The sequence below is a fragment of the Neofelis nebulosa genome, chromosome 18 (genome assembly GCF_028018385.1).
Source record: "Neofelis nebulosa isolate mNeoNeb1 chromosome 18, mNeoNeb1.pri, whole genome shotgun sequence".
NCBI classification, from domain to species: Eukaryota; Metazoa; Chordata; class Mammalia; order Carnivora; family Felidae; genus Neofelis; species Neofelis nebulosa.
This window is the reverse complement of record NC_080799.1, coordinates 22,180,675-22,192,235: the sequence shown is the minus strand read 5'-3', so window position 1 is coordinate 22,192,235 and position 11,561 is coordinate 22,180,675. Positions and strand designations below refer to the sequence as shown.

Here is an 11,561-nt window from a genome sequence, read left to right as displayed (position 1 = left end):
TCAGGTCATGATCTTAAGGTCTGTGGGTCTGTGGGTTCGAGCCCCATATCGGGCTCTGTGCTGAAAGCTCGGAATCTGGAGCCTGCTTTAGATTCTGTGTCTCCCTCTCTCTGCTTCTCCCCAGCTTATACTCTCTCTCTCTCTCTCTCAATAATAAATAAACTTTTAAAAATTATTTTAAAAAATAATAAAATCCATAAAAATAAATAACATTTTAAAATAAAATAAAATGACCACCTGAGAAGTGATCAATCCCTTTGATCAAAAGGATGAATAACCTCTCAACATAGAAGAAATGCAAATTCTTTTAAAATAAGTAGTCTTTAGGGGCGCCTGGGTGGCGCAGTCGGTTGAGCGTCCGACTTCAGCCAGGTCACGATCTCGCGGTCCGTGAGTTCGAGCCCCGCGTCGGGCTCTGGGCTGATGGCTCGGAGCCTGGAGCCTGTTTCCGATTCTGTGTCTCCCTCTCTCTCTGCCCCTCCCCCGTTCATGCTCTGTCTCTCTCTGTCCCAAAAATAAATAAAAAACGTTGAAAAAAAAAAATTTTTTTTAAAAATAAAATAAGTAGTCTTTCCCATCTCCTCCCCAGATTCAGGGCTGGGGAAGAAGAAACCGGAATCTTCTAGCACTTGCTAATGGATTTATAAAGAGGTCCAGTCACTGTGGTCAGCAACCTGGCACTGCTGAAGAGAGACCAGGCGGGAGGATACACGTTCAGTGACCGGTGATTCTACTCCTGGAGAGAAACCTGAGAAAAATCTCAGCCAGGGACCCCAATGGGCTCACTACAATGTTGCAATGGCAACATCCTGGGGCTGGAACTGGGCTGGGTTACCAGAGACAGAAATCCTCAAATAGCAGTGATTTAGGCCGGACGGAAGCAGCTCCCCCTCCCAGGAAAGCCCAGAGGTCAGCAGTGGAGGACTGGTAGGACGCTGCAGAGAGGCTGGGGCCTGGGCTCCATCTCTCCGTGTCCTGTGCCACCTGCACGGCTTCTTTCCCCAAGGTCGCCTCGTGTTCGCAGGGCTGTTCTACGTCCAGCAGCAGGAAGACAGCGAAGGAGAGGGGTTCCTGCCGCCCTCTTTGGGAAATGTTCTGCGAGGTGCGCCCCTCTCCCCCTTACACCCACCAGCCTGAACTGGCAGCTGGCTACAACGGAGGCTGGCTGTCCTCCCTCTGAAGTCTCCGTGCTTTGCTAAAAACCGGGGTCTCTGTTACCCTGGAAGGAGTAACAATGGATGCAAGGTGACAACTAATGGACTGTCACAGGGGCTGTAGTGGGGGGGTCCTGTGGGGGTGGGGGGTTACAAAGACAGAAACCCTCAAGGAGACGCAAGGTGAATGTACTCCCGTTTATTTTGTTAAGGCCGAATACACAATTTTAACGTGTCCAAACGTATTAATGGACAAAATAAGATCGGAAAAAAATGAGTTATGCCATATCGTGGATTATTTCAATGTTATAGAGGCTTCTATTTTTCTCACATTGTAAGGTCAAAGGAATGCCACGTTCCAACAAAAGAAGTTTTTAGAAGGTGACATACTTTTGTCAGAATTATACCACGTATCAGTGGAAAATTAATGGCTTTATTAGTAGACAGCGCTGAGAAGTCTGGCTCATTCTGTGATGAAAATAAAACCTGGATCTCATAGGCAAAGTTTAAAAGTAATATTCAATATTCGGCAGCCGGTACAGCCCGGAATCAGCCGATGCGAACAAATGTTCGCCCACACAGAACAGAGGCCAGCCGACGTGCATAGCGGGGTGTGATGGCTGGACCTCAGCCCTACTTAGTGGCCGAAACGTGCAAGGGCAAACTAAGGAGCCAAGAGCAGAACATGTAAAATATCTAAACGACTTTTAAATAAGAAATCAAAAAGCAACAAATGATACGACAAAATAGTTCACGCACGTAACATCCAAACTGACAATTTCTGTTCGGTGAAGGACACCCCTAAAGAATCAAGCACGAGTGCCGGTCCGCGAGCCGTCGGCAGCCGTCAGGGCAGCGCACAGAAAGGGAGCCCGAAAGGGGGCTGGGCACGCGCGAAGAAATTCCTGGCAGTGCCGGTGAGCGGATGGATGTGCGTTGAAACACGGCGCCACTTTCCTCCCCACAGGCTGGCAAAAGTTGGAAAGCAGGGCAGTAACAGAGCTGGTGAGGATGAGGAGAAACGGGGACCCTCCAGGGGGAGGCTCCGTGGCCATTCGTGAGAAAAATTTGGTAGAACCACAGGGAAATTAACCCGTCCGCCCCGTAATCCCATCCTGGGGGCTTATGTTGGAGAACCCGCCACGCAAGCGCGGAAGGAGACCTATGAACGTATAAGATGCAGCCGAGGCCCCCTGAGGAACACCAACGAGCCCTTCGAGCGATGAATCCCACGTAGAATAAGCACCACGTATTGAGTGAGGAAAGAAACAGCACGAGATCTACAGCACGGCGCTACCGCACGTGGCAAAAGTGTATTCAACACACACATCAGTGCGTCTTACGAGGATGCGTTTGTATTCAAAGACGCGCGATCCGCACACTCGAATGGGTGCTTAGGCTGGCATGAGCAGGGAAGAGACAGCCGTAAAACCAGAGAAGCCTTTCGTGGACTAGCATCGGGAGATCCAAACAAAAAGAGCTCGAGGTGTTCAATTATGTCTTAAACAACGTGTGTGCCTCAGGAAGGTGCCTATAAAGGGTCCTGGGATGAGGAAGACATCCAAAGCTGAGGATCCACTAGACCCTGTCTGCCTGGGCTTAAGTGAGCGCGTGTGGGGCCTGGACCATTTATCTTCCCGCAGGCCGGGGAACCACACTCGTGTAGGTGCCTCAAACTTTACCTGCTAGCCCCCTGGGGCCACTGCTGGTCCCAGCTCCCAGACATCCCAGGCCTGGAATCCACACCCACCCCTCGTTTATTCCCACTCGCTCTAAATAGGAGCACTTGCATAAAAACATTTGCATAAAAACATTTCCAGGAAGGAAAGGGGCTCGGTGGGAGTGACGGATACCTTCCCCGTGTCCCGGGGGGCTGCGAACGCAGCATACCCAGTGGGCGGAGCCACAGTCCACCCAGGATGGCAAGAGCAACCACACAACTAACCAAGTAACTAACGGCTTGAAACCAGGGTCAACGGGAGAGGGGGTCAAAGTTCGCTGCTAGATTTTGCTTCAGCTTAAAGATAAGCCCATACAGGGCCAAAAGGGGCAGCTGTCCTCCCCCAAGTCCAGGCGGCACGTCAAAACAGGGCGCGGGGTTTCAGCCCCAGACCTCGATGAGGTCCCCAGATTCCATGCCCAGATCAGCGGGCAGCTCCTTGCCTGAAAGCTTTGTCCCATCAAAGAAGAAGGAGAGCTTGTGGCCTGAGAGTCCCATGGCCTCCTCGTAGCGGGACATGAGGGTCTTGAGAGGAGAATCCTGGACAGAGAAGAAAAAAATGGATGTAAGAATTCGAAAAGATGGGGTGGAGGGGAGGGGAGGGGGTGCCTGGATGGCTCAGTCAATAGAACATGTGACGCTCAAGGGGTTGAGCCTCATGTTGGGTGTAGAGGTGACTTAAAAATAAAATCTTTAACGGGGTGCCTGGGTGGCTCAGTCAGATGAGCGTCTGACTTCGGCTCAGGTCACAGTCTCACGGTTTGTGAGTTCGAGCCCCGCATTAGGCTCTGTGCTGACAGCTTGAAGCCTGGAGCCTGCTTTGGATTTTGTGTCTCCCGCTCTCTCTGCCTCTCCTGCTCATGCTCTGTCTCTCGCTCTCTCTCTCTCTCAAAAATAAATAAGCATTAAAAAAATTAAAAAAACCTCACAATAAAAAATTACTAAACATTAAAAATTTTCAATTAAAAAAATCTTAAGAAAAAAAAATTTGAAGAGGGGATGAGAACTTATAGAGATGGACAGAGAACTCAGGACAGAGAGGACAAGGGGACAAATCAAGTCAGAGCCCACGGAGGGGAAGGCGAGTGGACAGAGAAGCTAGCACAGCCGGGTCCCTCTCTAGGGGAACGGGCCACAGAGGCTAAGGCTTAGGCTGCAGGCTCCGGGTCAGGTGGGTTCTGCAAGCCCCAAGCTCCTCACCTACCAATGGAGGCATCTGTTGCAGTGAAGAAGACAGCCCAGATCCTAGAGTGAGGATGGCCCGAGCTGCAGGCCAGGCTCTCCCACTCAGCTCATGTGTGACCTTGGGCAAGGGCCCTGGTAAGTGTGAATGTGACCATTTCCCATTTCCAGATGGGAAACAGGGCCTTTGAGGATGTAATCAGGTGAAGTCAAGGGCACACTCGCTGAGGGTGGGCAGCAGTGTCTGGCATCCTTGCAAGAAAACACACAGGCAGAGACACACAGGGAGGACACCCCGTGACGACAGAGGCAGACACTGAGGGAGGGGGCAGGTGCAGCGGCAGGCCAAGAAGTGCCCAGGACCGGCGGCCACCTCCAGGAGTCAGGAAGAAGCAAGGAGCGTTTCTGCCCGGAGCCTCAGACAGAGCACGGCCCCTGCTGAGCACTCAGCTTCGACTCCTGGCCTCTAGGACCGTGTGAGAATACGGTTGTTTTAAGCCACCCGGTTTATGGCATTTTGCTACAGCAGCCCCAGGAACAGACACTGCAAATTATCCCGCCTCTCTAGACCCGTGTCCCTATGTGTTAAACGAGGGCAACGACAGTGGTTTCCATGCAATGTCACGGTGAAGTTCACCAACACCCTGACTGGCAAGTTAATTATCTCTAGCATGGGGACTGTCACTCAGAAGCCTGGCGCTATTGTTCTGTTTCATTGGTTACCGTCCAAGGGTCCTTTCCATTTTAAGCAGGAGTCGGGAGACTAGAGCAGAGGTTCCCAGCATGAGGGGGAGCAAAGCTGAACAGTGGGCTCTCCCCACTCTCTAGGACGGGCAGGAACCCAAACTGCTCGGGACTCGGGGGGAGCCACCCGCTGGTAACTGACCAGAGAGACACGGTCAGCAGAGGAAAGGGTGAGGGGCCCAGACAGCCATCTCTCCCACTCACCGGAGACAGCGAGACTTCCAGCATCTGGTGTTTCTCCTTGCCCTGCACCCGCAGCTGGAGCAGGCGGGACATCTCTGAGGTCTCCGGAGAACTTGCTAGCACCACGCAGTCTGTGGGAGGCAGGATCGGGAAGCCAGGCTTAAGCGGGGGGGACTGGAAGCAGGCCCCCTCTGGGCCTTTTCCTCTATCCCCTCCCTGTGGCCAAAGCCTCCTCAAGGCTCCACCTCCCTGCCTTCCTCTCACCAATGATGTCAGCCACTCCAAGCTTTAGGGTCCTGGGAGTGGCAGTAGGGGACAGCTCTGTCTCTCCGAAGAGCAAAAGGATCCTGCTTGGGGACACCCCGAGATGGGTGGCCATGTGGTCCACCACACTCTGTAGGGGCTCCGACTGGCGAGGGGACAAGAAGCAAAGGAGGCCACCTCCTGACGTGCCCCGCCCCCCCTCCCCCCCCACGTTTCTGGCCTTTGCTACCCGCTGAGCTTCTCAGCTGGGAGTCCCATAGATTTACCTGGCAAAATACAGAATAAAGTCACGTCCATATGGGGTTCGGGGAGGTAACACAAAGAAATGAAGCAGCCGTGGATTAGGAGGGAAAAGGGCAGGGGTGGGGAATGCGGCAAACTGGATCTCATACGCCCCCTCTAACAGGCCAGCTGTCCCCAGCTCTGGCTGATGGGTGCCGTGTGGGAGCACAGGCCAGTGCAACTACTCCTTCCTATTTAAGAGAAGCCAGGCAACCGGTCCTTTGGATGAAATCACTCATTGAGGTGGGGGGCAACGAACACACGTCTGAAAAGCATTCTGCGTCCACGGGACAAAAAAAGTAAGACGCGCTGTCGATAAAAGCCATGGGCTGCGTGTTCGCAAGGCCTGGCTTCGCTGCTTGCCTGACACGTCGCTGCTGCTCAATAAATGGTTATTTCTGTTGTCACTCTTGTTTTGGAATTGGGCTCATCCCTACAAAAATAGTCGTTTCCACCAGGAAGCTGGGGGAGCTCAGAGTGAACAGGTGACATCTGTGACTAACACAGTTTAAACAATTTTTTTTTTTTTTTTTTTTTTTTATTTTTATTTATTTTTTTGGGACAGAGAGAGACAGAGCATGAACGGGGGAGGGGCAGAGAGAGAGGGAGACACAGAATCGGAAACAGGCTCCAGGCTCTGAGCCATCAGCCCAGAGCCCGACGCGGGGCTCGAACCCACGGACCGCGAGATCGTGACCTGGTTGAAGTCGGACGCTTAACCGACTGCGCCACCCAGGCGCCCCGACTAACACAGTTTAAAAGCAGGCACTAAGGGGCAGCACAGGGTCCGAGGGAAGGAACGGAGGAGGGGGCTACCAAGCAAAGCTTCTCAGGAGGCTTAAGTGGAGCCTTGAAGGGTGGGTGGGAAGTTTGCCGGAGAAGAGAGAGTGAGGGAAGGACAATCGAGACAAAGGGAAGAGCGAACTCAAGACATGGGGGGGGGAACCTGGAAGGGCACTGGCTGGATGGGGAAAGCAAGACACGGTCCCTTCTGCCCTGACACCACACTCGCCCACAGGCAGCTCCAGGGACCCCTCTCCCACGGCCCTTCAGGCACTTACCATCCTCATGGGCAACCTGACCACATCAGCCCGGCACCTGATTTTCAGTGGAAAGAGCCGGGGGCTCGATGGAAGGGTGGGACCCTCCACTAGGACCACCTCATCCTCTTGGTTCTGGTGATCTTGGCCCTGGCGCTGCTTGGGACTCAGGCAGGAACGGAGATCTTGCAGGCGTTTGTTCACCTCCCTGGGGTGCAGGAAGGACAGTGGGTCAGCCAGGGTGGGCCACCCACCAAACCGCCCCTCTCTACCCCGGCGAGCCCCCTGCCCTTGGTACCTTAACTTCTGGAGTGCCCGAGTATGCTTCCTGCTTTTGGTTCTCGGAGGAGGCGGAGACAAAGGAGAGGTGTCTTGAAACCTACAAAGAGAAGCGAGGGCTGGGACGGAGGAAGAGGAAGGGACCCCAGTCCCATATGTCTCCTCCTGAGCTACGAAGGAGGTAGCTCCTTGGTCCTGGGCACCAACACGGGGAAGTGGATTATCAAGAGGGAACACCTTCCAGTGACATCATCCGACGGACACGGGGAGGTAAGGTCAGAGAAAACCTGAGCCATCATTTTTATACCCACGGGACCAAAATATTAGCAAGGAAAATGTCTAATTTTTAAGGTAAATTGCTTTCCTTGGGGCGCCTGGGTGGCTCAGTCGGCTAAGCGTCCGACTTCGACCCAGGTCATGATCTCCCAGTTCGTGAGTTCGAGCCCCCCATAGGGCTGTCCACTGTCGGCACAGAGCCCACTTCGGATCTTCTGTTCCCCTCTCTCTCTCTGCCCCTCCCCTACTTAAAATAAGTAAATAAACTTTAAAAAAATGTTTACAAAAAAACAACTTCATTCCTCCCTGAGCCTCAAGACTCCCTCCATCCCTTCTCCTTACCCTTTCACGAGCCACCCAAGGATCCTGCCCACCTCAGCCCACGCCCCGGCTCCCCTTCTGCTCCTGGGGTCCCAGTGCCCCAGCCTCACTCACAGAAACACCTCCTTTGTCTTCTCTTCTGCCTCTCTACTCCTCAGCTTCTTCTTCCAGGGCGAATCTGGAAACGGGGCATCTTCAGCATGCGGACTGCTAGAATCTGCCACATCAGCCTCTGGGAACAAAGGAGGACAAGTGGAAGGGGTAGGCTAAGAGAGGGCGGCGAGAGGCCAAGGAGAGGCAAGTCAGGGGCTTCACAAGGTCCTGAGAAAGCTGGAGACTGAGGGGTCCCAAGAAACACACACACACACACACACACACACACACACACACACACACACACACACACTAATGCTGGGGAAGTGCTCAAGGGGCAGGAGTCACAGGGAAATGCCTGGTGCAGAGAAAATGATGAGCGGAGGTGTCTGAACCTCATGCTAAGGCACGAGCCGGCACGGAAGTGGGGATGATCGGAAGGTGGGCCACTCCAACTAAGTTATGATTAACTTAATCTCCTTTTTTGATCACATGCCGCCCACATATAAAATACACACGATCTAGGAAATATGTTATTTACTTAATACACACGTGTTCCTTATGACACATGCACATACTACCGTGTATGTGACAGAACAAACTTCAAACCAGATGTTGGCAAAGGATGATTTTTTTTTTTTTAATTGTTCCTCTTATTTTCTTCCTGTACTGGCTTGGATGGGCATAGACAGACCACGTAGGTATGGGGCAGGAGGCGGCATGGCGCAGGGAGGGAACGAGGTACGGAGCAGTATAGGCCCTCTGAGCCCATGTTTCTCAAATTTCTTCCATGTGAGCATGATTACCACATTTTGTCATATCTCTGTAATACTTAGTATCTTTTTTTAATCACTCATTTTAACTACAACTCCTTATAACAGGAAACTAGAGGTTTATTCTAGAACACAGAAGCTCTTTTTTCATTTGTTTGCCATTAACCAAAGATCATCATTAACCATATAAATAAACACTGCAAAAACAAAGCAATGATAATACATCCTAGATCAGTGGTTCTCGACCAGAGGCAATTTTGCCTCCCAAGGGATATGTGGCAATGTCTCGAGACAATTTTTGTTGTCATGATGAGGAGGCGGAGGGAGTCGGAGTGTGTGACGCTGGCCCCTGGTGGGTAGAGGTCACAATGCTGCTACACATCCTACAATGCACAGGACAGGTCCCCACAAAGAATTACTCAGTGCAAATGTCAGTAAGGTCAAGGCTGAGCAACTCTGTCCTCAATAAATGTGGCAGCCAGTAGACACATGAGATTCTGCATTTCTGCCAAGCTCCCGGGAGACGCCTGGCGCACCTGGGCCTACATTTGAAGCAGCAAGGACAGAAGTACCTTTGCACGACTACGTTCCAGGTACTGTCCTAACCATACATGTAGCCCAAGAGACGGCTCCTTATGTATACTCTCTAATTAATTCTCACCCAAATCCTCTGGCGTAGGACCACTATTACCCCTAGTTTTCTGATGCCGAAACAAGGTCGCACAGCTACGAAAAGGTAGAGCTGAGATTCAAACCCAGGCCAGCTGGTTCCTAAATCAGCTGTTGATCACCCTACCATACTTGCTCCCGGTACAGAAGGCTTGGCCCAAGGTCTGCATTTGCCCACTGGATCCCTTCCTCATTAAACTTGACTCCTATTCACTGCCTTTGGGTGGTTCGCAAAACATCACATCACTGAGGGAGGACCAGTTCTGATAAGATTCAAAGAACACCATGCTGGCTCCAGAGTGTTCCCAAGGAACTTGTTGCAGATGTACCACGATGTTACAGATTCTCAACCCCTCCTCCTCCCCTGCCCCCAGGAATACAGAATCAGAATCTCTGGAGATGGCCTAGAAATCTGGAGATTAGCACACTCTTGTGCCTATCAGGTTGGGGGAAGGGCAGTTTGACAGCCCTTTCTGTGCCTCCTGGTTAACACTCATCTCATTTCAGGACAGAAGCTTTTGTCTGGCTAGGTTGAAGGAGTCATGCCTTTCCCTTGAGCCTCAGGAAAAATATGAACTGCAGGAGCGCCTGGGAATTTCTGGCGTCCGTGGGTGGCTCAGTCAGTTAAGCATCCGACTTTGGCTCAGGTCATGATCTCATGTTCTGTGAGTTTGAGCCCCGCATTGGGCTCTGTGCTGACAGCTCAGAGCCTGGAGCCTGCTTCGGAGTCTGTGTCTCCCTCTCCCTCTCCCTCTCCCTCTGCCCTTCCCCTGCTCATGCTCTCTCTCCCTCTTAAAAATAAATAAACATTAAAAATAATAATAATAAACCGCAGAGATGTAAACTCCAGGAAGCTTCCTCAGAGAGGCCAGCACTGGGCTCCTCTCTGGAAGTCTGCCCCTACCTTCCTCAGCTTCTGGAGGGCAGAGTTTCAGGAGGGACAGGTGATCTGGGATGAGATGAAGGCTGCTTTTCACCTGTAAAGACAAAAGTGAATCAGTCCCAAGTCCTCCTTCTACTGAAAGGGAAACAGGATGACTCATCCCGTCCTCCAGCTCTCAAGTCCAAGTCCTCTCTGGTCAAGTTAGGAGCCCAGCTTCCACAAGATCCAAATTAGAGTACCCTTACTGCTACAAGCCCTTTCCCTAAGGCATTAGTTTTTCTTTTACGCTCTTACTAGGTGGCTAGCCATCCTGCTACCTTGGAATCCTGGGGAATCCCAGCTTCCTAGCTCACCCTCCCACCAGGGGACCCAGCTTCCTGGAGTCCCCAGTCTTCTCTGAACTTCCATGACCCCAGCTTCCTGGATCCTTAGCAATGGGCCCCAACCTCAAAACCCAACATGCCCCAAATCCCAGCCCCAGGTCCTGCCAGCCCCTCTCAGAAGCATAAGGGATCCCGGCCCCTTAGCCTCTCTCTGCTTCTGACACTCCAGCTCCCGGGAATCCCAAACTCCCAACACACTCCAAACCTCTTCAACTCTCCAAACTGCAGAAACCTCAGGAACCCTGCATCTCTCTGCTCCCAAGGCCCCAACTCCCGCGTCCGTTTAGTCCCCCAAGACCAATCCCAGAAGCCTAATCTGAGCAGTCCCTAGACCCAGCCCTTCTGCGTTAGCCCTCCCGGGGACCGCGCTGCACCTTCCCGGAGTACACCGGAACAACCGGTGCCTCCCCCGGATCCAGCAGCAGCCGCCGCCGCCGCCTGACCGGGGCCCGCGGGGCTCCGGCGGGCGGGGCGTCCGCCCCTTCGCTGTCACTGTCGCTGTCGTCCCGGGGGGCAGCCGGCACTGGGGGCTCCGGGTGAGGGACTTCGACCGAGTCCGCAGCGCTGCGCGTTGTTGCGACCTCCAGGATATCTTCGTCGCTGTCGCTGACCAAGTCCACAAACACCGAGTCCAGGGTGGGCCGGCCTGGAGACCGAGGGACGCGAGGACGCCGGCCCCGGCCGCCCCGGGACCCGCGAGCCCCTCGGCCGACACCGCCGCCCCGGGATCGGCGGCCCCGTTTCCTCACCGGCTCCGCCATGGCACACACCAGCCGACCACAGTCCACCGCCTCTAGACGCCTCGCCCGGCCCCCTTCAGCGACCTGCGCTCCTCATTGGGTAAACCGTCTGCTAGTCAACACCTCTCCCTGCCCACACCCCCTGGCTCCTCCTCCCCGCCTTCTCATTGGTCGCTACATCCGCCCATCATGCATCCACCACTGAAACCAAGGCGCCAAAGATTCCAATCAGCCTCGGCGCAATCAGTGTGGCTTTCGATTCGTTCCGGCTCGCCCATTGGTCGTCTGCCTCTCTTCCTGACCAGCCCACTCCAGGCCTGCCCATTAAATCGACGCGTGTTCCTGGTTGGTGAGCGAGCGGGGCATCCTGGGAATTGTAGTCCTCAAGCCCTCCGACTACAAAGTGAAGGAAGACGGCCTCCGAATTTTTGGAAACCGCGGAACCAAGCTTTAGTCCTCTCCATTATCGCCGTTATCGTTTCCCGCGACTACGTTGTGGGCTAATTCCACTCATCGCCACCCCGACACACGCGCCCCTGCTCCGTGCAGAACCCACCCGGTACACACCCCGGCCC

The 11,561-nt window shown here is 53.4% G+C and overlaps 1 protein-coding gene across 3 annotated transcripts; it reads right to left on the bottom strand.

Moving 5' to 3' along the window:
• Positions 1 to 1,338: 1,338 nt before the first annotated feature.
• Positions 1,339 to 11,065, bottom strand: NFATC2IP (nuclear factor of activated T cells 2 interacting protein). Of its 3 annotated transcripts, XM_058710312.1 has the most exons (9): positions 10,621 to 11,064; positions 9,885 to 9,957; positions 7,560 to 7,677; positions 6,868 to 6,948; positions 6,591 to 6,777; positions 5,248 to 5,392; positions 5,005 to 5,114; positions 3,318 to 3,414; positions 1,339 to 2,122 (listed from the first exon to the last, which is right to left on the bottom strand). In XM_058710312.1, exons 1-9 carry the CDS (start codon positions 11,005 to 11,007, stop codon positions 1,956 to 1,958), a joined length of 1,365 nt encoding a protein of 454 aa, XP_058566295.1. In that variant the 5' UTR covers positions 11,008 to 11,064; the 3' UTR covers positions 1,339 to 1,955. The 3 variants fall into 3 exon arrangements, with proteins under 3 accessions (XP_058566295.1, XP_058566294.1, XP_058566292.1); XM_058710311.1 differs by having other exon boundaries at positions 1,339 to 3,414; positions 10,996 to 11,065; XM_058710309.1 differs by having other exon boundaries at positions 1,339 to 3,414; positions 10,621 to 11,058.
• Between the last annotated feature and the right edge of the window lie 496 nt (positions 11,066 to 11,561).

What these genes read in the sequence shown, in the direction of transcription:
- NFATC2IP (XM_058710312.1), bottom strand. Translation starts at nt 11,007, where the DNA reads ATGGCGGAGCCGGTGAGGAAACGGGGCCGCCGATCCCGGGGCGGCGGT. An exon ending in TCAGGTTGCCCATGAGGATG is followed by an intron (nt 5,393 to 6,590) that starts GTAAGTGCCTGA and finishes TCCCCTCGCCAG; the next exon opens with TCGGAGCCCCTACAGAGTGT. An exon ending in TGGAGTGGCTGACATCATTG is followed by an intron (nt 5,115 to 5,247) that starts GTGAGAGGAAGG and finishes TGCCTCCCACAG; the next exon opens with ACTGCGTGGTGCTAGCAAGT.